Below are 23,961 nucleotides of genomic sequence, written 5' to 3'. Positions count from 1 at the left end.
AGGCCAGTCTCTACCTTCTATCTAAGCTTACATTCTCATGATGGATGGAGTGAAAAACATGAATAGGGGGAAAGAATGGAATCTTAGTAGGAATCATTTATGTGTATGAAACAATTTTCTTCCATTGCACTTATACTTAGTTGATAGTCCACTTGCTTAGGATTGGGCACAGTAGAGATTGCCCATCATAACTACTTTGGTGGACTGGTCTGTGCATTTTTTTTCCTTCCAAAACATTGCTTAAATCACAATGTGGAATATTTGGGATCCTAGAAGACATCAGAACTCTGATTATATGCAGTAATTTTTTCACTACTTGAGTTTCCTCAGTGTTCTTTTGAGCTTCCATACTTCAACTGACTCATGATTTAGCCGGACAGCAAAAAAACATAGCTTTTAGGAGCCTGTTGGTTTGCTGACATGATCTCTAACACTATTTACTGTGAGAATTAGATTTTAGAGCTCTATATTAATCTCTTTGTTATTAAAATGTTTGGAGAAGCTTATTCATGACAGATCATGTGTCTTAATTATATCCATACATTTTATTTTAAAGGTTTTGTGAAAAGTGATTAACATTCAGATACAGTGCAGAAAGAAAGTAATCTCTAGAACAGACTAGACACCTTTACTTTAGTCTTAACATAGAATCAAGTTTGATTGAGAAGAGTTCTCCTGGAAATGCATTGGGGTGAAGAGTGAAGGCTTTAGGGAATAATTCCTATTTCTTCATAGACATTCATGTTTTAATTGTTTGATAAAATGGCAGCATTTCTAGATTTGGAGATCTCTGAGGGTCTTCATTAAGTGCCATTTTCGATCACTCTGTTATCACATTTACCATTCAAAGCTCAACTTAATGTAGGTGCTAACTTTCCATTGAGATTCAGAAATATGAATTAGTGTATGATTATGCCATGGAGTTCAGATAGAGTTTAGTTTCTTGTAGGCCAGTTTCTAATATTTACTGGATATGAATATCTTTCAAATTGACTGAGATCTTTGGGGGGGGGCTTTCCAACCAGGAAATTCAAATCTGCTAGTTAGGTGTCTTAGTGTTAGGTTTAGGTTTCATTAAGTCTAACCTCTATCTGAATCATGGATCCCTTCTGCAAGAGACAATCATTTAGCCCATGCTTGAAAATCCCCAGAGGCATTTCATTTCATACATTTTGCGTATTGAACTGAAATCTATCTCCATGTAACTTGTATACATTGGTCCTAGTTCTTCCTTCTTTTAGCCAAATAGAATTTCTTTTGTATATAATATAATCCTTAAGATATTTTGATGGCCAAACTTCAGTTTCATTGAGTTGGGATGTTGATTACTTCCTTTGCCCCTGTGGCCAAAAAACAATTTGGGAAAAAATGAGGAAATTTCTTAGACTGGCTGGAACAGTGTTTTCTGTAGTTAAAGACAACTGTTAAAGGTAGCTGAAGCAGGGGCAGCTAGATGGAGCAGTGGATAGAGCACCAGTCCTGAAGTTAGGAGGACCTGAGTTCAAATGTGGTCTCAGACATTTAACACTTCCTGGTTTGTGTAACCCTAGGGCAAGTCAGTTAACCCCAATTGTTTCAGCAAAAAAAAAAAAAAAAAAAGAAAAGAAAAAAGAAAAAAAAGAAAAAGAAAAAGAAAAGAAAAGAAAAAAAGAAAAAACAAAAGATAGCTGAGACAGCCATGTGGTACAGTGGACAGAATAGAATATGATTCCTGGAGCCAGGAAGATCTGATAATTGCTGGCTCTGTGACCTTGGACAAGTCACCTAACCTCTTTGTTTCAGTTTCTTCAACTGCAAAATGGGGGTGATAATGGAACCCATTTCTCAGAGTTGTTGTGAAGTTTAAATATGATATTTATAAAAACACTTAGCACAGTTCCTGGCGCATAATATGTGCTATATAAATACTAGCTATTATTATTGGCTGTGTCTCATTGAAACAACTAAGGCAAATGTGGGTTCGCATATTGTCAGTATGAGCTCTGAGGAATTGTCATCTCGCTTTAAAAAACAAAACAAAACCAACAACAAATCTTAAAATCTATGCTTATCATGTGTAATGTGGTTTTACTTTTAGTAACAATTCTGGTCTAGTGTGTAGGGCACTGAGATCTTTGGGGGGGCTTTCCAACTAGGAAATGCTAGTTAGGTGTCTTAGTGTTATCATTGAAAGGTTTAGGTTTCATCAAATCTAACCTCTATCTGAATCATGGATCCCTTCTGCAAGAGACTATCATTTAGCCCATGCTTGAAAACCACCAGAGGCATTTCATTTCATACATTTTGTGTATTGAATTGAAATCTGTCTCCATGTAACTTGTATACATTGGTCCTAGTTCTGCCTTCTTTTAGCCAAATAGAATTTCTTTTGTATATAATATAATCCTTAAGATATTTTGAAGATAATAAAGTTTATCTCTAACTCCAGAGACATTTCTTGAGACTAAAGTTCCAGCTTGATCATCCTGTTAATATGTGGTTCTTAGGTTAATGTAACTGTGTATATAACTCAGTATTATAGATACTGTCTAACAGGAACAGAGTTCAATGGGAATGTAGCCTACTTGTTCTGGAGACTATTCTTTTTATTATTGTAACTCAGGATCGCATCAGCTTTTCTCTTTGCCATAACATGCAATGTTGATCTTTATTACTGAAACTTTCAGATATTTTTTGGGTGTCTGTCTAGCCATGTTTACCATCTTATATTGGTACTTTTTCTTTTCTTTTTTCTTTCTTTCTTTCTTTCTTTTTTTTTTTTTAATGGGAGGAAAGATTTAGATTTATCCCCCATTAAGTTTCATTAGTGCTTTACCTGGGTGATTTACAAATCACTTTTTGCTTCTATATATGACATTTTCTATATATGCTTCTATATATGACAGTCTCTTTTCTGTGCTTTGCCAGATAGAATTCCCAGTTTAGAGGGGAACATTGTTAGAATTATTTCCCAAACCACTGAATTTGCTGTAGGAACTGTAGCTCTACCTACCCACTTTTTTGTTTTTTTTAATAGTAAACTCCAAATATCTGGAGGTGAAAAGTATTATTTCTTCCTCATCAAAGGTTTGGAACTTTTGTTCTAAAGTATAAAGTAGAAAAATTAGGCAGAAAATAATTTCAAGATTAAATCCCTCCACAGCTCTGGCCCTGCTTCCAAAAGCTAAGTCCCATTTGAGTTGGCCATGTGTAGTGAGAAGTATTCTTGCTGGTTTGTAAAAAGATGATAGGAGGATGTGAACTCTGGGTATGGTCAAGAAGATGGGGCTGAATTGAGGGTTTTGTTGAGAGGAGGGGATCTGTTGTGATCATCTTGCTGAGAAAAAATATTAATGTAAAATTTCAAATCATTAATACACTTATACATAGTTGGAGTACAACAACTACCTAGCATAGCATCAAGGGACAGGAACTAGTTGCCCAGTAGAGCTTAGTGTCCAGAAGGAATTCACCTTCTGAACATCATTTAACCTACCTATCGATGAGCTTTCCCCTCAATTCTTGGCAATCAAAAATAAAGTTAGAGGGAGGCTAACTAGTATGGGCTTCACCAGTCTCATGATTTTGGAGTCATTGGTATTGCTATACCTTTGACCTTTAGTTGTGGGAACTAAGCAGTTAAACATCATCATTAGAAAGAAACCATTGCTCATGAATGAAGGCAAAGTTTGGCAAGATGCCAGAATAGACTGAGAAAGGGAGGGGGGGGGGTGGTGGCTAACTGACTTTTATACCACAAACGACTTTAAAAATTAAAGAGATAATTCCTTGTCCTGAGGTTATAAACCGGCTACAACTGGTTTTTCTCCACCACCCCCCTTGCCCTTGCTAGGCATCATGGGTAAAAGTAAGCATCCCCCTGTTCCTTTTGTTTAATATAACAGTACAGCATGTGATTGGCAGGGCAGTGCCCGCTTGGAGACCGGGTTCGTTTAGGTCTCTCAAGGGGGCTGGCATGCATGGGGCCACATCAGTGCTACAGAGAGGGTACCTTGTACAAAAGAAAAGGGGGGGGGAAGACCCCCCTTCCAATAAACCAAACTCATCTCTTTTCTCTCCCTATTCTTTTTTTTTTTGTTGTTGGTATTCCCTTTTTTCGTTTCTCAATTTTTCTGACAACTAGAGGAGTCGGCAGGAAAATATGTACCTGTAAGTACTTTCGACTGTCCATTTATTCTTTTCTTTTTAAAAAAATAAAAAATAAAAAGCAGAAAATGAAATCTCTAGTTACCCACAGCCCTTTTCTTGCCATTAGTATCGAGTAATGTTGAGGTTTCTGAATGGAGATCAAGGAATTAACACTGTTGCTTTTGAAAATTTTCTGGCGGACTCATTTGATTCCTCTACAAAGCTCTTCTCTTTGGTTCAGCTCCTTGCCCCTCCCAGCCTCCCCATTCAGTGTTCTAGTGGGGGTCCCTAGTTCCCAATCTTCCTTAAGCTGAAGCTTCTAGAGAAGACTGAAACTGAGGTTTTTGTTTTTTTTTTTAATATATTTCTTTTGTCTGTAGCAATGATGGGTTTTAGCTCCCCCTTATTCCCCCCCCCTTTTCTTTTTATGTCAGCTCCAACCCCTCTCTGTGAATGGAGTCAACCAGCTGACGAGGGTGAGTGCTGGCATGGTGCCAGGGGCTGCAAAAAAAAAAAAAAAAAGCGATGTGTATGCGCGTGTGTAAGTGTATACAGAGCACAAAGGGAAAGGCCTGCAGTCTAGGAAATCACAGGCTATTATATAAGGAAGTCTGCGTCATCTCTGCTTGCTTGGGCTTTTGGTCGAGGGGGGGAGGGAGATGGCTTGGAGCACGAAAAACACTTTTTGTACCCTCTCCTTTCTGTCCCTCCTTTAAAAAAAAAAATTCAAGTACAAGTAGTGTTGAAGATGGCTTCTCTGACTGGTCATGTTCTCAGTAGAAGTTACTGGGGGGGGGTTGCTTAGAAGAGGGGGAGGTACAGGCAGTATGGCTTTTGAGTCTCTTCTTCCTGTTGTGTTCTGAGGTTATAAGTGCTCTGAAAAGAAGGCAGTGCCCTAAGGAGAATGCCTCCCGGATTTAACAGCTGTAATTCATTAAAGAGGCTTTTTATTATTTTAATAGCAAACTGTTTCTAATAATTCAGTATTGTCAAAGCAAGAAGAAAAAAAACCTCTTAAGGAGAGGCAAAATAACGGATAATAGAGCAAATAGTATCTATAGTTGTTCCTTCTTAAACCCCTCCCCCCCTTTTTTGTTCTGTTGGGTATGGATATATAGAATTGCATTTTTTCTCTATGCCATCTGCTTTACAGAGTTAGATTTGTACAAAAGGAAATTCAAATAACACATGGCAGGGGAAAAAAATCAGAGGTTCTGAGATGCTAGGCATTAGATCTGCTATATTTTGGGATTCTTGTTGGGTTGGTCATGTTTGTCCTTAAAACACTAAAAGCATTTTCTGTTGCACCATGGTTAAGAGTTATTTTGCATCAGCATCCTATTTCATTTGGAAATTATAATTCTACCCAATTTATCATGATGCCTTTTTTCTTCACTTCTCTTTATTTCCTAGATGGATATATGTGGAGTTTGTCGGGTGGAAATGAGAATTAAAGCGTGTTAATGAATAGAGGGGAAGTAACATTACAATTGGCTTTATGTGAGTACTCATTTTTATTTGGAAATGATCATTCAGAGCCATAGCACTAATTTGTAAGGGGTTGGGAGTGGGGAAATAACTATCAATGGGAGTATACTGAAATGACTTGGATTTATATTGGGCTTCAGTATAGAGTGAGCTCACTGACTATAGAGAAACTTGGTTATTTTTGGTTTAGGTTTTTTGGAGATGAATGTATCTGATTTTTACTTCCTTCTGTGTTGAAGAGGAAGTTGCTCCAAATGCCTCTACTTGGTTTTCTTTTGTTGGAGAATGCATTTTAGGTTATACTTTCTTTAAGGATTATAGAATCAGACCAGCAGAGCTGCAGGTCTGTTCTTCCTAAGCTGCCTGAACTTGTTTCCCATTCCGATGTAGCAAAAGTCCACTCTTCAAAGTTACCTTTACAAATTACTTAAGTTATTTTCCAGTCATTTAAATTCCATACTTTAGTCAAGTATGGAAATCACCAAACAGAAGAAAAACATGCCAATGTTAGGTAGCTGAGGTTATATAGCTTAGGATTCAAATAGAGTTGTGGTGGTACTCCTTCACTGTTAGAAGCCATAATTACCTTTTGGGTTGATATCATCCTTTTATAGCATTGCATGGAAATGCTCTCAGTGGGAGCCAGCCATTTTGTATGTGCTATGTTGAATCAAATTTTACTATTTATGTTAGTGTGTTTTCAGTGTAAATGGAACAGAAGAGATTCTTATTTCATCCTTCCAATTTCTTTAGTTTAACATTTATCCCCCATGCTGATTTTGTCATAGACTAGTGGATTCAAAAAACCAAGTTCACTTTTAAAAACTTGATTTTGATATTTGTCCTATTCCTATTTTTAGCCAGGAAGAATTTTAGATGGTAAATCTATTCACATATGAATAAATACAGCTTTCTTTTAATGGACTGTTTTCTTATTCCTTTTTAACTGTAGTTGGAATTTACAAATAATCACAGAATTTAAGAATTGGAAGAGATTCTCCAACCCATACACAAAGGAATCCCCACTACAACCCACCATTTCTTGAGGCAAATCATTTCATTTTTTGACAGCTTTAATTGTCAGGAAGTTTTTCCTGATGTTAAGCCTAAGTAGGCCTATTTATACAACTTTATATTTATCCATATTGAATGTTAGCTTAATAGAAGCAGTCCAGTACTCTACAGGTGTTCTTAATGTAGGATGTTATTATTTTTTTTTTTTTTAAGCATCTCCTGAAGCAACTAAATGGCACAATGGATAGATTATTAGCCCTGAAATGAGGTGGACCTGAGAGACTCAGTAGCTGTGTGACCCTGGGAAAGTTATTCAACCCCAATAAAAAGCAAAAACAAAAAAATTACTAGTTCAATATAATTGGTTTCTTTTGTAATCATATTTGTCAGCTGCATTTAAAAACATTCTGAGCCTGGGTCCACAGGCTTCACTGGGGTCTCAAAGTTGTTTGTGGCACAGAAAATGTTAAGAACCTTGCTATAGTCTGTCAAGATCCTTTTGGAATTCTGACTTTTATTCAAGTAAAGTTTTATCCACTGAGCAGTCTTCCTGCCCTTTTTTGTACCTGTGGATAGGCACAAAAAGAGTAAGTATATCAGTGTTGTTAAATATCTTCTAGTCTACATTGAAAGAAAAAACAGGGTAACAACATAGGGAGGCCTTAAAGAGGAAAATGAACTGTTAAGCAGTTAAATAGTGTTGAAACTAGGTTTTAATATAATAATATATTTTTTAAAATCACATTGATAGTTTTCAATATCCATTTTGGTAAGATTTTGATTGAATTTTTTTCTCCCTGTTCCCCAAGACAGCAAACAATCTGATATATATATATATATATATATATATATATATATATATACACATATATACAATCATGTTAAACATTTCCATATTTAATAATGTTGTGAAAGAAGAATCAGAACTTAAGAGGAAAGCCATGAGAAAGAAAAAACAAAAAAGTGGAAATAATATGTTTTGATCTCTATTCAGATTCCATAGTTTTTTCTCTGAATTTTTCATCATGAGTCTTTTGGAATTGGAACTAGATCTTAGAAGCAAGGGACATGAATTGGTAATATATATTTAGAGGATAGGATGATGGATAATGAGAAGATAATGTTTGTAAAGAGAAAATAGGGAAGTTTTGTGTATAAGATAGTGAACAGATTTGGTTTCCTAGGACAGAAAGGCCCTATAGATTAATGACAAATGGAGTTCTGGAGATGGAGGAGTTTTGAAGGCTAGATTGAGTTTTACAGTTGATTCAACAGGCAAAAGTGATCTATTATAGAAACTTTAAAAATGTTAGCAACTATATTTAGGACAACGGGTTGTAGAGTGCCGTCCAATTAAAAGGTTATTCTTTTTTTCTGCTAGGAGACTTCTGTTATAGAGCTCCATCTTCAGCACCTGGCTACAAAAATTTCTTTCTGATGTTACTTTGCTACCTTGCTATAGTCCACTATTATAAATCAGTTATATACACTATTTTAGACAGAGTGGTAGACTGATGTTAATTGCCTAAGTATGTCTGTCTGTTGGCTTGCTCCTTTGGGGTAGCTGAGGCATGTACAGTCCCACAAACCCAAATGATAATTGGGTCCAGACTTCAGGGAGCTGATTACCCTGAGAGGTGGGGGTAGTGGGCTGAATTGAGGACATCTTATCTCAGGAGAGGAAGAAGACAGCAACACACAAAAGAACCACCATTCCAAAAAGAATGGGTAGCTTCTAGAGGCAAGAGAAAAAAGATTATAGGTTATTTCTACTCTACAAGATATAGGATGTTAGCTTACAATCTTGAGAACCTCAAACAATAATGTCCCTGACCAGTGCCTACTATATAGTCTCCTTTATCAGTTTTAAGTTTTGGATAGGAAAAGTCCTGATTGAATAAGAAGTAAATTTGTACTCAACCTAGACCTTAATTTCTTTCTCTGGTGGTCTGGGAAGCCTTGGGGCAACTTTGGAGATTGTTTCCCCATAGGTGTTAAGAATTTGTATATTTCTTTGATTTTTGGGGGAGGTGTTGGTTGGTTGTTTCTAAAACCCTGACCTGCTTATTTTGTTCTTTCTGGCTAATAAATCTGGCAGTTGGATTAGGGCAAGAACATCTTGAGATCATGTTGGCCCCTCTGTCCTGTAGTGAAGGACAAGGTAATTTCTTTCCCTTGATACCATATGCTTTTCTCATTTGTGGACAAGTCATTAATCTGGTATGGAACCAATTTGTTTGCTACAGCCTTCCCTCTTTTTTCTCTTTTTTTCACCCTGCAAATTACAAACCCATATCTGGATTCCAAATAGTGCTACTTGTAGAACTCTATGGAAGCAACAGCTGAAGTCAGATCCCTCCAAAATGTAGCTAGGTAAAGATAATTTTACTCTTTGTAGTCTGAAATGAAATCTGCTTTATAACCATTTGTTTGCCCTTAGAGGAGTTTGCCATCATTGGAAGATTGTGTGTGTGTGTGTGTGTGTGTGTGTGTGTGTGTGTGTGTGTGTGTGTACTTTTTCTTTAGGGAAGTGAAATGGAGAGGTTGCTTCCTTAGGAAGTACAAAGTTAGTTGCTGGGAGTGATGATGGTATTGGAGGGGGGGATGATAGGAGGACATATAACATTAGGTGGCAGAAAAAGAATCATCTGGTTTGGATTAGAATCAGATGGAAATATGCTGTATGAGACTAATGTACTATGATCTATGTCTATATATATAAAATGTTAGCCATTTTAGCGCCCCCCCCCCCCTTTTTTTGTCAAGGGATATAAATGGTGTAAAGTATAAAAACAATTTCCATGCCATAGTGAGCAAGCTCTCAAAGTCAGCCATGCTTCTATAAGCCAATTATCCTCTCTCCCTTCCCTCCTTCTCCCGCTCTTGAAGAGAGAATAAGAAGAGGCATTAAGGTGGTTAGAGCTTTGGACCTGGAGTCAGGAGGATATGACTCTAGCTTGAGAAACTTACTAAGCTGTATGATCCAGACAAGTCACTTTAACCTCTGTCTGCCATAGTTTCTTCATCTGCAAAATGAGTATAATAGCATTTACTTGGCAAGGTGGTGGTTGGATCACATGAGAGATCTGGAAAGTACTTTAATTGTCATTATTTATTAAATAATATGGTTGAGACAGGAATTGTTTGGATTGGTTTGTTTTGAACCATTAGAATATATATTGTTATTTGTAAAACAAAACAAAATAAAACTATTTTAGGCTCTGACTAAAGATCATCATTGTGGAATGACGATCTTAACTGGATTTTGACTGAACTGGTTATTCTTATAGCTGGCTTTCTTGTGTAACATGGGTTCATTCAGTTCAATGGCAGAGTTCCATTATAACATTGTTGAAGAAATTTTCTGACGCCTGGCAACTAGACTTTTTTAGTGGTACTACATACATCTCCTTCCTCCCCAGAAGCTGCATCCAGTCTCTGTTCTCTTAAATGCACCTACCAGGATACTTTGAGGTAGTTGACTTCCATTTCCTGATCTTTCAGGGCAACATTCTGTCTTCTGGTTGTTCCTAAACTCCACAGTCTAGGGAATATGTCCCTTGGGGAAAGGATTTTATCTTAGGAGAGTTATAACAGTTGTCAGAGACCCCAAAGTGTGTGGGAATGAAATGCATATTAGGGCAAAGCCATGCTTTCAAATAGGGTACTGCTCTTCCAAAGCTTTGTTGCTGTTATGGTCTGATAATATGAAAGACTTTGAGAAGCATATAGTAAGCCCTTTCCAGTCTGTGGTTTAAGATCTAAAAGAAGACTAATTTGTCATTTTCCTCTCTTAAAAATTGTAGAAGAATCTGTCCCTTGGGGAAGTATTAAGTTTTCCCAGTTTTCTAAGGAAATAACAAACTCTTGGGGGGGGCGGAGAACGACAAATGTGCATTATAGAAAAATGTAGCTAACCTTAACATATACTTGTTTATTAACACATAGACTTCTCATTTGCCTTAAAGAGTTGCATTATCTCAGAGAAATTTTAGGGAAGCTCGGATCATGCTTAGCATTTAGTGGATTTTACCCCATATAGGTAAAAAATAACCTGTATTTCCTTAGTAGAATATTATGGTGATTTTGTATTGATGTAATGGCTTGAATTATTTTAGTCAAGGAAAGATTCATGGTAAATTAGAAATTTAGTTTCTGGAAGCTTCAGGAAACATGTCAGAAATAAAAGTTTTTATATGTGTGTCTCCAGGCTGAGAGAGACCAATTTAGAGAATTTTTGTTCACACATTCCCTAAGACTGGAATATTGTGTTTCCTTACTATCCCCTCCATTTTCCCCACATTGAAATACTGCTTATCATTTAAGGCCAAAATGAAAAGTGAAACTTTCTCTGATCACTTTGATTTTTTTTCTCTCTACACTTGACTTAGCACTTTAGCTCTCATATATACTTTTATTATGTTTTAATTCTGCATTATAGTTGTTTTAATATATAATTATTGCATATTTATTGTATCTTCTGAGATTGTAAGCTCTCTGAGGTACTGTCTTATCTTTATATTTCCTTCAGCAATAGTTGCTTTGTACTTAATAAATGGTTGTCAAATGTTCTTCCTATAACATCACAGTTTATTTTTGATCTCCTTTATTAGTTGCTAAGAATAGAAGTCAGGGGCTATATATCGTAATATATGTTGTACTATATATAATATATAGGAAATCCAAGTCATTTTATATTAAATCCATCCTTTCTTGACAGTTTTGAAACAGTTATCACAAAATACATTCATTTTTGTAAGATTTTGAATTCATTTTTTTCTCCTTCCATCCCTTCTTCCTTCCCCTAGGCAGATACAGTATACATATACATTCATTTTTAACATATTTACATATAAATTATGTTGAGAAGAAAAAGAAAAACTACAAGAAAGAAAAAAACAAAACAAAATGAAAATAGTATTCTTCAATCCTCATTGTCTCCATAATTCTCTCTCTGGAGGTGGTTGGCATTTTCCACCTAAAGTCTATTGGAATTATCTTAAATCATTTTATTGCTAAGAAGAGCTAAGTTTGTCATAGTTGATCATCATATAATCTTGTACAATGGTTTCTTGGTTCTGTTCACTTCATTTAGTATCAGTTAATGAAAGTCTTTCCAGACTTTTCTGAAATGGGCCTGTTCATCATTTCTTATAGAAGAAAAATATTCCATTACATTCATATACTATAATTTATTCAGCCATTCCTTAATTGATGGGCATCCACTCAATTTCTAATTCTATATCACCATGAAAAGAACTGCTTCTGATAGATTTTTAAAGTAATTCTTATTGGTTTGTTAAAAACACATAACTAATTTTCTTCAATATCCTTTTTTCTTTTACCTTTCATCTCTCAGAGAACCATTCAGTATAACAAATAATATTTTTAAATAAAAATAAGAAAAGCAAGAGAAAAAATCAACACAACTTCTAGATACATTGCAGTCAAAGTAGTTGGACTAGTTCACAAATCCACTAACAATATATTAATGTGTCTGTTTTTCCATAACTCTTAAACATTTATCATTTTCCCTTTTTTAAAAAAATCTTTTTTGCTAGCCTGATAGTTGTGAGATAGTGCCTCAAGAACTTTAATTTGCACTTTCTTATTAAAATTTAGAGCATTTAAAAAAACATGGCTACTGATGATACGGATTTCTTCCTTTGAAAATTGTCTTTTCATGACTTCTGACCATTTATTAATTGGGGAATGGCTTTTACTCTAGTAAGTTTGAATGAGTTCCTTATATGTCTTTAAAAAAAAATCTTTAAAAGAGAAGTATAACAATTCATCTGTTATCAAGAATGGAAATGTGCCAGCATTTTGTGAAACTGGCTATCATTTTTCAATATAAAAATAAAATCAAACTTTTTTTGTTAGAGAAGTGTTATATACATAATATATGCCATTGATAAAACTCTCTTATTTTATATCTATCTATCTATCTATATTTTTTTATTATTAATACCAAATTGGTATTTTAAAATTCAATTTTATTTTATTTTCAGATTCAAATTCTCCTTCCTTCTTACCCTTTGGCTCCATTTGAAAAATCAAAAACAAAATTCATGATAAATTTGTATTGTTGAATAAAATGAATTCCCACTTTGGTTATGTCAAAAAAACAACAAAAAAAAAAAACAAAAAAAAAAATCACAATCCTGTTTGCACTTGGAGTTGAGGTCAGTAGCCATATTTTATCTTAAGTCTTCTGGAATTGTGATTGGTCATTGTGTTAGTCAGAGTTCCCAAGTCTTTCAGATTTATTTGTCTTTATGGTAGTATTGTTACTGTATAGATTGTTCTCCTGGTTGTACTTACTTTACTTTGTATGCATTCATGTAGTCCTAAGTTTCTTTAAAACTGGCCTCTTCATCTTGCCTTACAGTATAGTATTATTTTATAATTTATTTAGCCATTCCTCTTTTAATGAGTAGCCCTCAAATTTCCACATTTTGCCATCATAAAACGAGCTGTTGCAAATATTTTTGTATGGGTCCTTTTCTTGTTTCTTTGATCTCTTTGGCGCATAGGCAGAATAGGTACTATATAGGTCAAAGAATATGCATAGTTTAACAGCTTTTTTTTTTTTTTATCATAATTGCAAAGGGCTGGTTTTTTTAAGAGCCCCTCCAGTATTTATCATTAACCTTTTTTAAAAAAAATCATTTTTGCCCAATAGATAGGTATGAGGTAACATACCAAATTGTTTAATGATTATTGCTTTGCAAAATAGTTTGAAATTTCTTTACTGCTTACTATCCCGCTCACTCTCTTTTGAATTATTTCTCTTGCGATTCTTGATCTTTTGTCCTTTCAGATGAATTTTATTACTATTTTCTCCTAACTATGAAACAGCTCTTATATAGTTTGATTAGTATGGCACTGAATAAGCAAATTCATTTGGATACTATTATAATTTTTATATTGATTCAACCTACCCATCAGCAATTTATTTTGCCCTTTGTTTTGATCCATCTTTATTTGAGTAAAGAAGTTTTGTAGTTGTATTCATTTATGTATCTTGGCAGATATATTCCAAAGTATTTTACTTTCTGTAGTTATTTTAAATGGACTTCCTTTATTTATTTATTTATTGCAAAAATTTTATGCATAGGTAATTTTTCAGCATTGACAATTGCAAAATATTTTGTTCCAACTTTCCTCCTCCTTCCCCCCACCCCTTTCCCCAGATGGCAGGTTGACTAATACATGTTAAATATGTTAAAGTATAAGTTAAATACAATATATGTATATATGTCCAAACAGTTATTTTGCTGTACAAAAAGAATCGGATTTTGAAATAGTGTACAATTAGCCTGTGAAGGAAATCCAAAATGCAGGCAGACAAAAATAGAGGAATTGGGAATTCTATGTAGTGGTTCATAGTCAACTCCCAAAGTTCTTTCGCTGGGTGTAGTTGGTTCAGTTCATTACTGCTCTATTGGAACTGATTTGGTTCATCTCATTGTTGAAGAGGGCCTTGTCCATCAGAATTGATTATCATATAGTATTGTTGTTGAAGTATATAATGATCTCCTTATCCTGCTCATTTCACTCAGCATCAGTTCATGTAAGTCTCTCCAGGCCTTTCTGAAATCATCCTGTTGGTCATTTTCTTACAGAACAATAATATTCCATAATACTCATATACCACAATTTAATTCAGCCATTCTCCAATTGATGGGCATCCACTCAATTTCCAGTTTCTGGCCACTACAAAGAGGGCTGCCACAAATATTCTTGCACATGTGGATACCTTTCCCTTCTTTAAGATCTCTTTGGGATATAAGCTCAGTAGTAACACTGCTGGATCAAAGGGTATGCATAGTTTGATTAACTTTTTGAGCATAGTTCCAAATTGCTCTCCAGAATGGCCGGATGTATTCACAATTCCACCAACAATGTATCAGTGTCCCAGTTTTCCCACATCCCCTCCAACATTCTGTATTATCTTTCCCTGTCATTCTAGCCAATCTGTCAGGTGTGTAGTGGTATCTCAGAGTTGTCTTAATTTGCATTTCTCTGATTAATAATGACTTTGGGAATATCTTTTCATATGGCTAGAAATAGTTTCAATTTCTTCATCTGAGAATTGTCTGTTCATATCCTTTGGCCATTTATCAATTGGAGAATGGCTTGATTTAAGTGGACTTTCTATTTCTATCTCTTCCAGCTGGATCTTATAATCAGATAGAACAATGCTGATTATTAATATAGGTTTATTTTATATTTTGCAATTTCGCTGGAAATGTTAATTGCTTCAGTTAATTTTTAGTTCACTCTAGGGTTCACTAAATAAATTATCGTTTTGTCTGCAAAACGTAATAATTTTGCTTCCTCTTTTCCTATTCTTATTCCTTCAATTTCTTTTTCTTATGTGTTAGGATTACTAGGTGAGAACTCAGGTTGTCTGGACAGTGACAAGGTGAGAATTCAGGTTGTCTGGACAATTACAAGGTGAGAACTCAGGTTGATTTGATAGAAGGAGCAAGTTCATTGGTAGAAGAATTTTTTTTATTACAATAGCTAGCACTTCTAGCACTATATCAAATAGTAATGATGATAAATATTTACCTCCTTTTTTTACCCCTGTTATTTTGGGAAAGGCCTCTAATTTATCTGCATTTTAAATAATGGGTTTTGGTTTTAGATAGATATAAGTTATATTAAATAAAAATCTATGTATGCCTATGGCTTTTTACTGTTTGTAATAGGAATGGAAGTTGTATATTGCCAAAAAGCTTTTCTGCATCTATTGAATAATATGTATATTTTCAGTTCTATTATTAATACAGATAATTATTTTAGTTGTTCCTGATACTGAATTCTTGGTAAGTTTAGCCTGGTCATAGTATATAATCATTATAATGTGTCATTGTATTCTCTTTGCTAATATTTTATTTACAATTTTGCATTATATTCATTACAGAAATTAGTCTGTAGTTTTCTTTCTTTTGTTTTGCCTGGACTATTACAGTGATTTCTTTTTTGTATTCCCAGCTTTCATACCTGATCCTTTCCAATCTATCTTCCACTTAGTTGTCAAACTGATATTCTTAAAACACTGACCTTACTATCATCTCCCACCCCCAGAAATCTTTTGTGATTCCATTTTTCTTCTAAAATAAAAAGCAAGATCCTTATCTTGGCTTTAAATTTTTCCACACTCTTGCACTTGCATATCTTTTTAGCTTTTTTTTTTTTCCATATTACTATTACCTTTTATTGTCTTCAAACTAGTCAGACTGTCCAGTTAGCTTTTATATATATATATAAAACATTTCAATTCCCATTTTTGTACCTTTGCAAGGTGTTCCTCTGGAATCTGGAATGTTTCTCTTTCTTCCACCTAGTAGAACTCCTAGATTCCTTTGAATACTAGTTTATTCCCCATATCCTACAGGAGACTTTTCCTGATCCCCTCCTAGTTAGTGCTCCTTTCATCTAGAAATGATTTCATATTATTTAGTATGTACTTATTTGCATACACATTATATTTCTTATTCTTTCCCCCATAGAATGCCTGTTTCTTGAAGGCAAAGATTATGATTATTTTCTTTGTCTTTAGTTCTTTGTACATTACTCAACATATTGCAATAACTTAATAAAATGTTTAATTAAATAAAGACTATATAAAAGGAATATAATCTGTCATTGAAGGGATTATCCTCACTGATGAAATCACACATCCTTGAAGTACAAAGTGTGTGTGTGTGTGTGTGTGTGTGTATCTTGATGTATTGAGAAGGTCAACAAATCTATGAGCTTTATAGCTATAATCAGAATCAATCAGTAAGCATTTGCGTATCTTCTGGTTTTCCTTCTACTCATCATAACACTTATTTTCAGTTTCCTTTGCTCATTCAAGTCATGTCCTCTAATTGTGGGTGTCCAACAAGGTACTGTCTTAGGGCCTTTTTTTTTTCTTCTATTCCACTTTGTAATCTCATTAGCTCCTATTGATTTAATTATCATCTTTATGTTGATGATGCTCTAATCTTCCTATCTCTGCTGACCACCAGTCTTACATCTTTAATTGTCTTTCAAACTTCGTGAACTAGATGTTCAGTTAGCATCTTAAATTTAGAATGTTCAAAACTAAACCTATTATCTTAACCCCCAAGACTTTACTGTTATTTCATAACTTCCCTATTAAGGTAAAATATAGTACCATCCTCCTCAGTCCCTCATACTCAAAACCTAGGTGTCATCTTTCTCACTGTCTCTCAGCTATCATATACAATCTGCTGCTAAGACCTATTAATTTTACCTTTTAAACATTTCTCAAATATACTCTTTTCTTGATAATCTGATCATATATCACTCTGGTGTAAGCCATCTCACATAGGAACTATTATAATAGCTTGCTGATGGATTTGACTCCCATATGTCTATCCCCACTCTGTCTATTCTTCATTCAGTGATTTTCTTAAAGTGCAGTTTCTAATATTCATTCTCCCTCTCCTCTTTCCTCTCATGTTTTCTCTGTCCTCTCTTCTCTCTCCTCCCTCCTCCTTTCTCTCTCCTCCCTCCTCCCTCTTCCCTCTTCCTTCTCTCCTCCCCTCTCCCTTCTCTCCCCCCCACTTTGTCCCCCTCCCTCTCTCTCTCTCTCTCTCTCTCTCTCTCTCTCTCTCTCTCTCTCTCTCTCTCTCTCTCTCTCTCTCTCTCAACTCCAGGGGCTCCCTGTTGCCTCTAGTATTAAATATAAAATCTGCTTGGCATTCAAAGCCCTTTATAACCTATCCTTCTCCTGCCTGTTCATTGTAAACTGAATAAGTATATTCTTTATTCCAGTGACACTGACCTTCTGGCTGTTCTATGAACAAGGTACTTTCTGCCTCCTGGCTTCCATGGCTTCCTCCAATTTCCAACTAAAATGTCATCTCCTACAGGATGCCTTTCCCAATTCCCCTACCCTTTAATTCTAATGTCTTCCCTCTGTTATTTCCTATTTATCATGTATATAGCTTGTTTGTAATATTTATTTACTTATTTCATTAGATTGTGAGATCCTTGAGGACAGGAATTGTCTTTTATTTCCTTTTGTATCCCTGGTCTTTAGCATAGTGACACTTAGTAGATGCTTGATAAATGCTTATTGACTGCCAGAATGGATAAATGAAAAGTCATTTAAGCCCCTTATCTGGCACTTTGCTAAGTGCTGGAGATTCAAGTAACTATATAGTTCCTGTCCTGAGAGAGCTTTAATTGTGATTAGAGAAAACAACACAAAAAGGGAGTCTTGGCTAGGAGAGGAGTGCTTTGTGCTTTGGATAAGCAACTTGAAGAGTTTAATAATTGGAGTAATAGGACAATCGATTGACATGTCCTTACAGGGAATAATTGTGTTGATTTGATGCATATTGTCAGAACTAGAATTGTGCAGGCAAATTAAATGAGACATTTGTAAAGTGCTTAGTACATTGTTTGGCAGATAGTTGGTAAGTAATAAATTCTTCTTTTCCTTCCCAATGGCTTGGAATGGAGAGTGGTATAGTGGGAAGAGCCTGAGAATGAATAAAATAAGGAGAAATGAATACTGATCAATCAGAACACTAGGTTACAGGGATGGTTTAGAGATATACAGAGAGATAAGACTGGAATGCAGGCAGCATGGCCTAGAGAAGGCCAGGAAGGAGCACCTTATAGTATATGTTGACACTGCATTAGGTTTAGGCTCTCTAGTCAGTCAACTAATATTTATTAAGTTTTTACAATGTGAAAACACTGGGGATAAAAAGAAAGACAAAAACAGCCCTTATGTCTCAACTCACATCCCATTGGGTGAGACTTCATGTAATCAGCTAGATAAATGCAGTATAGAGAAATGTGGGGAAACAATGTAAGTAAACCAGATGTGTAGGCAAAAGGGAGAGAGCAGAGCTTTGGAGAACAGTGCTATAGAAATAAGATAGTGTCATGTTTGAAGAATAGCTATATTATAGAGTATGTAGTTGAGAGTAAAGTTTTAATAGTCAGGAATATTTATAAGTAGGGTCCAGGTTATGAAGAACTTTAAATAGCAGGGAAATTTATATTTGAACTTGTAGTTAATTATAAGGAGTCAAAAGAGTAGGAATATGACATGATCAGACTGATATTTTAGAAAAAAATTTGTAGCTGATTAGAGAATAGATAGTCTTCTAGTACTGTAGTACAGTATATAAAGTGCTGACTTGGATTCAGGAAGACTCATTTTCCTGAGTTAAGATCTGATCTTAGACGCTTACTAGCTCTGTGACCCTGAGCAAGTCACTTAAGTTTGTTGGCCTTAGTTCTTCATCTTTAAAATGAGCAGGAGAAGGAAATGGCAAACCACTCCAGTATCTTTGCCAACAAAATCCTGAAATGAGGTCATGAAGGATTGAACACGACCTAAAAGGATTCAATAACAACAAAAGATACTCTTTTTTTTTTTTATTTAAATAGTTTTAATACAATTTTATTGTAATTCAAATAACAGTCAAGGTACATGAATGCAAATGAATTCAAGGCCCTTGTGAAAAGTTTGGAGTATAGAGAAAAAAAAAAGCCTACAATAAAAAAACATATAATTTTCTAAATAGTAATGGAATAGACTTCATTCTCTTCAAATACTACATCTTTCTAACATGATGGAGTGAGTTTGGCTTGCATTAAGTTACCTTGATATTCTTAAAGGAAGTGTCAAATATAATTTAGTTTTTGAAATATGAAATGACTTACTGAATTCAGAGATTACTCTAATGCTTTGCTGTGTTTCTTTTTTTTTTTCTTTTTAAATTAATTTTATAATTATAAATTTTTTTGACTATATATGCGTGAGTAATTTTTTTTATAACATTATCCCTTGTATTCATTTTTCCAGATTTTCCCCTCCCTCTTTCTACTCCCTCCCCTAGATGACAGGCAATCCCATACATTTTACAGGTGTTACAGTATAATCTAGATATATATATGCGTGTAAATCCAATTTTCTTATTGCATGTTAAGTATTGGATTCCGAAGGTATAAGTAACCTGGGTAGATAGACAGTAGTGCTAATATTTTACATTCAATTCCCAGTGTTCCTTCTCTGGGTGTAGTTGTTTCTGTCCATCATTGTGAGCTGGAAGTGAATTGGATCTTCTTTATGTTGAAGATATCCACTTCCATCAGAATACATCTTCATACAGTATTGTTGTTGAAGTGTATGATGATCTTCTGGTTCTGCTCATTTCACTCAGCATCAGTTCATGCAAGTCTCTCCAAACCTTTCTGAATTCATCCTGCTGGTCATTTTTTACAGAGCAATAATATTCCATAGCCTTCATATACCATAATTTATCCAACCATTCTCCAATTGATGGACATCCATTCATCTTCCAGTTTCTAGCCACAACGAAAAGAGCTGATACAAACATTTTGGCACACACAAGTCCCTTTTCCCTCTTTAGTATTTCTTTGGGATATAAGTCCAGTAATAGCACTGCTGAATCAAAGGGTATGCACAGTTTGATAACTTTTTGGGCATAGTTCCAAATTGTAACAGAAGATACTCTTAAGGAGGTTGAAATAAGGATAGACTTATGGCTAGGAGACACAATTAAGAAGTCATTCTGTTGATTCACAGCTCCATCTACAATTGGGTGGAAGAGAGGAAGAGGAGAAGGAACAAACATTTAAGTGTTTACTCTATATCAGGTATTGTACTAAGTGCGTTATAGATATCTTCATGTGGTACTCAGAACAGTTCTGTGAGATATGTGCTATTATTATCTCCATTGTACATTTGAGGAAACTGAGGTGAACAGAAATTAAATGACTTGACTAGGAGCTTCAACACTGAATTTGAACTTCAGATTTCTACTGTATTAGTTAGTTGCCATGTAGGCATCTGTGTTTTCTGTTTTTTCCCAACTCATCCATTATTGACTCTTGCTATCTTTTGTTTATCAATTTGCAGAGTTATGAATATGGTTGTTAAAATTGTTGTGATTCTTTTGTGAACTGTTTTATTCATATCCTATCACTACTTACAATATTGATGAATGGCTTTAGTACTATATGATTTCATCAAGCTCCTGTTAATTTAATTACTATCTCAATGCTGATGATTCTCAAATATTCTTCTCTCCCCCCCCCCCCCCAGGCTGGGGTTAAGTGACTTGCCCAGGGTCACACAGCTAGGAAGTGTTAAGTGTCTGAGACCAGATTTGAACTCCTGTCCTCCTGAATTCAGGGCTGGTGCTGTATCCACTGCACCACCTAGCTGCCCCTCAAATATTCTTTCTTCCCCTAATCTCTCTATTGACCTTCACTCTTGAATCTCAAGGCTCATTTCAGACATCTTCAATTGGATGGATCATAGGCATCTTAAATTCAAATATCCAAAACTGAATTCATTATCTTTCTCTCTAAACTCCTCCAGTTTGGGTCTTAAAGGAAGCTGGAGAAGCCAGGAGGCAGAGATGAGGAGGGAAAATGTTCCAGGCATAAGAAACTACCAGAGAAAATTCCCATTGCCGAGAGACGAAGTGTCTTATTCATAGAACAGCAAGAAAGCTAGTATCACTGGACTAAGGGTTATATGGCAGGGACTAAGGTATAAGAATAAGGGAAAGGAAGGAAGAATTAAGTTATGGAAGGCTTTGAAGAACAAGCCAAAATTTTTGCATCTGATCCTGGAAGATAGGGAGCCACTGGAGTTTATTGAGTAGTGGGCTGACGAAGTTGGACTTAGGCTCTAGGAAAATCACTTTGGTGACTGAACAGAGAAGAGGCTCAAATTGAAATAGACTCGAAGTAGGCAGATCCACTAGCAGCCATTGAAGTAATCTAGATGTTTCAGTAGTCCAGATAGTGAGGAGTTGAAGATGACCCCTATGTTTTGAGGGTGGAGGTTGGGAAGATAGTGTTGCCCTCTATATGATAAGGGGAAAGTTAAGAGGAGAGCAGCTATTTAGAGAGAAAGATAATGAGTTCAATTTTAAACATTTTGAGTTTAAGATACCTGTGATCCCATCCAATTGGAGATGTCTGAAATGAAGTTTGAGACTCGAGTGGAGGTGAACAGAATGATTGGGGGAAGATATTGTGAGAAAAATAGGTTAATTATTAATGCCAATGGGAATTATTAGTAATTGGAATGCCATTATACTCATAAAATGAGTAAGATATTCATATTATTTGATTGACATTCTACTATTAGGCTTATACTCTAAGGAGGTCATTGATAAGAAATTCTTTCTGTACACCAAAATAACAGCACTTTTGGTTATAACACAGAATTAGAAACAAAGTAATGTCCGTCAGTTGGAGAAGGGCTAGGTAAATTGTGCTACATAAATGTAGAATCTTATCTAAAACCAAAAAGCCAGGAAAGACTTATGTGAACTGATGAAGAAGAGTAGAGCCAAGAAAACAATCTATACAATGACATCAACACTCCAAACAGAAAGATCAATCATAAAACAATTAAAAATAACATACTGCAAAGTTGCAAAAAACATATTTGGCTTCAAAGAAGAGATATGGAAACCCTCAGTTTTTACAAAGGATAGGAAGTCCTGAGTGTGTGATATATTTCATCCATTTTCAGATTTTCAATATATATATTCTTTGGACTTTTCTACCATGCCATCATGTTCCAGCAACCCTATCATTGGCAAATGTCATTATCCTGCAAGACTGAATCAGCCAGTCTTAAAACTCTTTATTTCATCAGTACTCTCTGCCTCTCTGTTGGAAGGCAGAGCCATGAGCAGTAGAACCTCTACTTAAGAGGGGGCTCAGAATACTCTATTTTTCATTTCCCACATTGCTTTTGGATTTCTTCATGCCCCCAAACCAGGTACCTTTTCTCCTATTCCTAACCTCTTTAAAACTTCTTTCTGTGTATAGTTTTTACCTGTTAGCTTGAAGCTCCTTGAGGACAGGAACTATTTCTTTTTAAATTTGTATTTGTATCCCTAGAGCTAAAAACAGTGCCTAATACATAATGGCACTTAATAAATGTTTATTGACTATTGATCAATTTTACGGATTTTATCTTTTAAAATATTGTTTGTTATATGGTCTTTGGGGTAAGGGAAAAATACTGGAAAAAGTTTTGCTATATAAAAAATAAGATCATTAAAATCTTAAGAATTTTAAAGGCTATTTTAATGGTCCTGCAATAGAGATGAAGACCTAAATTAGGGTGGTAGTATCTGTAGGCATAGAAAGAGAGAGGCTTATACAAAAGGATGTTGTAAAGGTAGAAATGACAAGATTTCATGACTGGATTGTACATTTGGAGTAAGCAATGGATGATATGAAACTTGCATTTCCAGCCTATGTGATTAGGAGGACAATAAAGATCTCACCAGTAATGGGGAGGTTTAGACAAAAGAAGCATTTTGAGGAAAAGATAATGAACTCAGTTTAGGATATGTTGAGTTTGAGATGCATATAGAACATCCAGTTTAAGATATTATGAAGACAGTTATTGATGCAGATCTGAGGCATGGATAAATTTCTGCATAGAAATGATGTTTAAACCCATGGGATGTTATGAGATCACTAAGTGAGATAATGGCCTAGGACAGAAACTTGAGGGACATAACCATGGTTAGTGTATTTGATGTTGAGAAAGAAACCTGCAAAGCAGCCTTAGAAGGAGCAGGTAGACTAGGAGAAAGAGAAGGTGATTGGCAGAATCATAGAGGTCAAGCATAATGAAGATCGAAGAAAAACCTACTAGATCCTTAACTTTGGCAGGGGCCATTTTTATTGAGGGAGCAGAATAAATTGAAAAGTGTTTAAAAGAGAGTGAGAGGAGAGAAAATGGAAGCACTGTGTGTGCAGATAGTTTTTCTCATGTAATTTATCTGAGAAAGGGTATTTTTGGTTGGTTGTTTTTTCAAGATAGGGGAGACATTTCACTTTGATTTGTGAAGGAGTCAGTAGATGGGAAGAAATTGAAGATGAAAGTGAGCAGGAATGATAGTAGGGGAATCTGTTCTTACTGACTTTGGATCTGAAACTGCTGTCTTAAAAGTTACCAATGACCCAAGTCTTTTTTTCCGTCTTCATTCTTGACTTTTCTGCAGCCTTTCACACTAGCAATCACCCCCTTCTCCCTGATACTCTCTTCTCTAGGTTTTCATAATGTTGCTTTCTCTAGGATTTCCTCTTATAATGACATTTTAAATTCTTTATTTTTCATATTCTTTTTACATTTTGAGTTCCAAATTCTCTACTACTTCTCTCCTTTACACACTAATAATTAGGCAAGCTTTTATTATCAGTTGTACATGTGAAATCATGCAAAACATTTCCCCATTAGCCATGTTAAAAAAAAAAATAAAGTGAGAAAATTATACA

At 35.1% G+C, this 23,961-nt stretch overlaps 1 protein-coding gene across 4 annotated transcripts in view; it reads left to right on the top strand.

The window, feature by feature from the left end:
- GATAD2B (GATA zinc finger domain containing 2B) overlaps window positions 1-23,961 on the top strand; it is a 102,258-nt gene that overhangs the window by 24,713 nt on the left and 53,584 nt on the right. The window contains exons 2-3 of one of the 4 annotated variants that reach the window (XM_074262144.1): window positions 5,542-5,628; window positions 20,228-20,298. The exons of 1 other annotated variant lie outside the window; for it this stretch is intronic. Coding sequence is in view for 1 of the 3 variants with exons in the window: in XM_074262146.1 (XP_074118247.1) it covers window positions 5,627-5,628 (2 nt within the window). In the remaining 2 variants the exon portion in view is untranslated. The remainder of the gene's footprint in view (window positions 1-5,541; window positions 5,629-20,227; window positions 20,299-23,961) is intronic. 2 more of the 4 variants (XM_074262146.1, XM_074262145.1) reach the window with 2 other exon arrangements.

The sequence above is a fragment of the Sminthopsis crassicaudata genome, chromosome 4, assembly GCF_048593235.1.
Source record: "Sminthopsis crassicaudata isolate SCR6 chromosome 4, ASM4859323v1, whole genome shotgun sequence".
NCBI classification, from domain to species: Eukaryota; Metazoa; Chordata; class Mammalia; order Dasyuromorphia; family Dasyuridae; genus Sminthopsis; species Sminthopsis crassicaudata.
The sequence above is the reverse complement of the archived record's forward strand: the minus strand, read 5'-3'. Positions and strand labels throughout refer to the sequence as shown.